The sequence below is a fragment of the Portunus trituberculatus genome, chromosome 16, assembly GCF_017591435.1.
Source record: "Portunus trituberculatus isolate SZX2019 chromosome 16, ASM1759143v1, whole genome shotgun sequence".
Lineage (NCBI taxonomy): Eukaryota > Metazoa > Arthropoda > Malacostraca > Decapoda > Portunidae > Portunus > Portunus trituberculatus.
The window spans coordinates 9,853,716-9,858,715 of record NC_059270.1 but is presented as its reverse complement, the minus strand read 5'-3'; the positions used below and the strand labels follow the sequence as shown (position 1 = coordinate 9,858,715).

At 38.7% G+C, this 5,000-nt stretch overlaps 1 protein-coding gene across 4 annotated transcripts in view; it reads left to right on the top strand.

Moving 5' to 3' along the window:
* Positions 1 to 5,000, top strand: part of LOC123504388 (blastula protease 10-like) — a 36,917-nt gene that overhangs the window by 22,236 nt on the left and 9,681 nt on the right. For all 4 annotated transcript variants that reach the window (XM_045254842.1, XM_045254841.1, XM_045254840.1 and 1 more), the window contains 3 exons: positions 426 to 494; positions 2,869 to 3,037; positions 4,158 to 4,348. In XM_045254842.1, coding sequence (XP_045110777.1) covers positions 426 to 494; positions 2,869 to 3,037; positions 4,158 to 4,348 — 429 coding nt within the window. The remainder of the gene's footprint in view (positions 1 to 425; positions 495 to 2,868; positions 3,038 to 4,157; positions 4,349 to 5,000) is intronic.

The window sequence follows — 5,000 nt, the reverse complement described above, 5'->3', positions numbered from 1 at the left end:
CTACTACTACTACTACTACTACTACTACTACCACTGTTACTGCTACAATTACTATTACTTTAATATTATTACTAGGTACTACTACTACTACTACTTCTACTACTACTGCTACTACTACTTCTACTGCTACTGCTACTACTACTACTACTACTACTACTACTATTACTGTTACTACTGCTACTACTACTGTTTGTGTTTGTGTGTTCGTGTGTGTGTGTGTGACAGGAGTGGTGTAGCTGTGTGTGTGTGTGTGTGTGTGTGTGTGTGTGTGTGTGTGTGTGTGTGTGTGTGTGTGTGTGTGTGTGTGTGTGTGTGTGTGTGTGTGTGTGTGTGTGTGTGTGTGTGCCCTTTGCTCGGGCACACATAGAATAATTTATTAACATGATTTCTTGGAATGAAAATAAAAAGTCCTTTCTGTGTTGTAGGACGAAGAATTTGAGGACGACGATGAGAGTAATATGGCTGAAAACGAAGAGGGAGAGCTGGAGGTTCCTGTAAGTTTATACACCTAATGTCGTCAATAGTATATTAATGGTTTCAAGCGTTTAAAAAAAAAACATATAGATATATTTTTGGATTACCAGTTCCCTTAACATTAATAAGAGTTAATCTATAGTCAGTAACAAATGTCTTCAAAACCTCCCTCTTTAAAAGAAGTCAAGTCTTAGGAAGATGGAAATACAGAAGCAGGCAGAGAGTTAGAGTTTACCTAAGAAAGGTATGAATGATTGAGAGTACTGGTTAACTCTCGTGACTGGATGAAGAAAGCCTTGTGCACCGAGGCCGCAGGAGAAGGTGACCAATGCAGTTAGCAAGATCAAAAGAACATGAAAATAGCGATAAAAGATAGCAAGAGATGCAACATTCTGTCGGTAGAGAAAGAGGCTGAAGACAATCAGTCAGAGGTGGGAGTTGATGAAACGAAAAGCTTCTGATTCTGCCCTATTATATCGTGTGTGTGTGTGTGTGTGTATATATATATATATATATATATATATATATATATATATATATATATATATATATATATATATATATATATATATATATATATATATATATATATATATATATACCGAAGATACCAGTTCCGGAAGAGGATGAAGGGAGTTAGACAAAAGAATAGGAAAAATGTCTTGAAACGTCCCTCTTAAATGAGTCCCATTCATAGGTAGATTGAAATACAAATGGAGGCAGGGAATTCCAGAGTTTACTAGAGAAAGGGATGAATGATTTATTGTACTGAATAATTCTTGCATTAGGGAGGCGGACTGAACAGGGATTAAAGAAAGAAAGTCTCGTACAGTGAGGATCCGAGGGGATAGAAGTTATGCAGTTAGCAAGATCAGAAGAACAGTCACCATGAAAATAGTGGCAGAAGATTACAAGAGATACAGTATTGCGGAGGTGAGAAAGAGGAAGAGGACTGTTGGAAGAGAGGGGTTGATAAGACGAAGAAAAGCTTTTGATTTCATCCTATCTAAGTTAACATTAGGAGTGGAAGCAGATGTTAAGATTACTTTTTACATGACCGCATAAGATCCTTGTACTGAGTTAACAGTTGTAGGTCGGGTAGAAAAACTGACGGAGACCAATCAGAACGCCTAATTTCACCGAAGCTGGTTTAGCACGAGATGACATTTGAAGTTTTCAGTTTAGATTATAAGGAATGGATAGACCAATGGTATTCAGTGCCGAAAACAGAAACAGTTGAGTGTCAACGAAAATGGGATAGTTATCTGGAAAGTTGTGTCGAGTTGATAGGTGGAGGAATTGAAATTTTGAGGCATTGAACACTCCCAAGTTTTCTGTGCCTTAATCACAAATTTTAGAAAGATCCTAAATCAGGCGTTCTGTGGCTTCTCTGCATTATCTAATGTTCACTTCCCGAAGTTTTGGTTGTCTCTGAAAAGACGTGGAAAAGTTTAGGGCAGTATCATCAGCGTAAAAGTGGAGAGAACAAGAGTTTGGTCTAGGAAATCATTGATAAATAATAGGAAGAGAGTGGGTGACAGAACAGAATCCTGAAGAGTTGTCTACTACATTAGGAAAGAAAGGTAGGAGAGGAAATTTGAGATGTTGCAGAGAAAAGGATAGAAGACAAAGGATAGTAGTTTGGAAACCAGAGCTTTGTGCCAAAATATATCAAAAGCTTTTATGCCTAAGGCAAAAACAAAAGTTTCACGAAAATCTATAAAAGTGTAGCCCCTGTTCACCTAGCAGTGAGTAGGTACGGGATGTAAATCGAGGAGTTGTGATCTTGTTGTCCCGGTGTGTGGTGTGTGCCTGGTCTCAGACCTATCCCAAGATCGGAAATAATGAGCTCTGAGCTCGTTCCGTAGGGTAACGTCTGGCTGTCTCGTCAGAGACTGCAGCAGATCAAACAGTGAATTACACACACACACACACACACACACACACACACACACACACACACACACACACACACACACACACACACACACACACACACACACACACACGCCCGGTAGCTCAGTGGTTCGATTCCCTGGCCGGGTGGAGATATTTGGGTGTGTCTCCTTTTATGTGTAGCCCCTGTTCACCTAGCAGTGAGTAGGTGCGGGATGTAAATCGAAGAATTGTGACCTTGTTGTCCCGGTGTGTGGTGTGTGCCTGGTCTCAGGCCTATCCGAAGATCGGGAATAATGAGCTCTGAGCTCGTTCCGTAGGGTAACGTCTGGCTGTCTCGTCAGAGACTGCAGCAGATCAAACAGTGAAACGCACACACATGCACACACACACACACACACACACACACAATAAGCGCACGCAAACAAATTAAGTCAATGATTTGTCAAATATGACATTTTTGCCATTTCATCAACTCACTCCCTTTTACTGTTCCAGCTTCGCGACTTTATGGACACTAACCCAACGGAGGTGAAAGGTGACCCGGTCTTCGAGGGAGACATATTGTTGACTCAAGGCCAATGGCGCGCGATGAGAGAGAGGAAAGGCATTGCATATGAAACCAGTTACTGGACTAATGGAAATGTACCCTACAGATTTGTTTCTAGTAAGTAAGGAAAGGATAGAAGAGCCAAAAATGTGGCTGGTCCAGAATCAGGACGGCATAAAATGTAGCATCTGCGTTAAGATATTATTTTAGTTCGTTATAAAATGATGGTAATACGACAAACACGTACAGCAAGTGGTACACAAAATATTGCTGGTGTTTAATGCACGCTGTATTACGTACATGACTAAACTTTTCATATACTAAACAGAATGTCACACCGACTGGAAGAACAAACAAAATCTTAAGAATCCTGCATTATGGTAACTACGTCACTGTGACAAGAGTTAAAACAGACTCATGCTCTGACTGGTATTACATATGAAATTAACTTATAATGCAGAAACATAACACTAGTGAATGTCGGTAACAATTGACAAGGCTCTGCTGAAAAATTATCATATGGAATTCATCCTTTCTTTCAGTTTTAGTTAAAAAAGAATATATATAAAATTTCACCAACACTATTTGATACTCAGGACTATTCGGGATTAAGAAAAAGAAATCAACAGTAAGATATATCTGATACTGATGCCGTGAAGTGGACTGCATAGCTAATGTGTCATCAAAACATATTACCACAGCTTTAACTTTTCAAATTATCTTATTATAAAAAGTCATACAATAATTTCATCAACTTCTAATGAATCGCATTAATAACGATATATGAATATAATTGACACATCATGCTTAGGTGTTTGGCAACAGAATCAAATTCACATCGCATTAAAAGAAGAATAACTAAACTAAACTAAACTAAACTAAATAAAGTGTAGCATGAAATTTTGTAATGGTAATACAAAGAACAAACTAGTACACATTGAGATACATGTATACAACCATCAATAAATGCCCCTGTAGCTCATAGATGCCCGAGGCAGCCACCGAATAAAGGTCTCTGACAACTGTGACAACAACTTCTATATCACGCGATGTGCGAATATCGAAAACTGCATTAAGGTTGGGCAAGGCAAAAGAGCTTAGAACTGTATGCACTTCATTTTCAGTACCTGTATTCTCTCTCTCTCTCTCTCTCTCTCTCTCTCTCTCTCTCTCTCTCTCTCACACACACACACACACACACTTTCTATCTTCATTTATACCTTAAATTTACTCTCAGGTGGACTAAACCAGGATGTTATAAGAAGCGGAATTGACCACTGGATGGAGCACACATGCCTTACGTTCGAGGAGACCACGAACACCAACCAGCCTCATCTTAAGTTTATTTACGGTGGTGGATGCTATTCCTACATAGGCCAGTTGAACCAAAATGGGCAAGACATCTCTATTGGATCTGGATGTGATTATGTAAGTATAATACATCTATGTATGGTGACAATGATGATAGTGATGATGATAATCAAGTACGTACATGTGAAGATGTAGCAAAGCAATGCTGTTTGAACCTTTCTTCATCTTCTGTAGTACAAACACCTTCATTATAAACTATAAAGATTATAAAAAGCGTAAAGAATGACTAGGAATTTATCTTTAACTCTGTAAATCTGTATATCATTGTATGTGGCCACATTTATTGCTTTAAGCATTTTTATCCATATACATTCAGCTTATGAATTTATACTTCCACCACCAATATGATACAATCTAGTATATCAAATACACACACACACACACACACACACACACACACACACACACACACACACACACACACACACACACACACACACACACACACACACAAATGAGTATAAATATGCTATACAAACCTGTGCTGAATCAGAAACACTGTTTAATCTCTAACATTCCTACTGGAGTCTTCTTCAGAGAGAGTCATCTTTCTACAAAGATGAAGCGACAGACTTCATTACCAATGACAGGAAGCTATTCAAGCAGTGAGATTTTTGTTCCATCACATTTTTTTTTCTTTCTTTTCTTTCTTTTCTGTGTGTGTGTGTGTGTGTGTGTGTGTGTGTGTGTGTGTGTGTGTGTGTGTGTG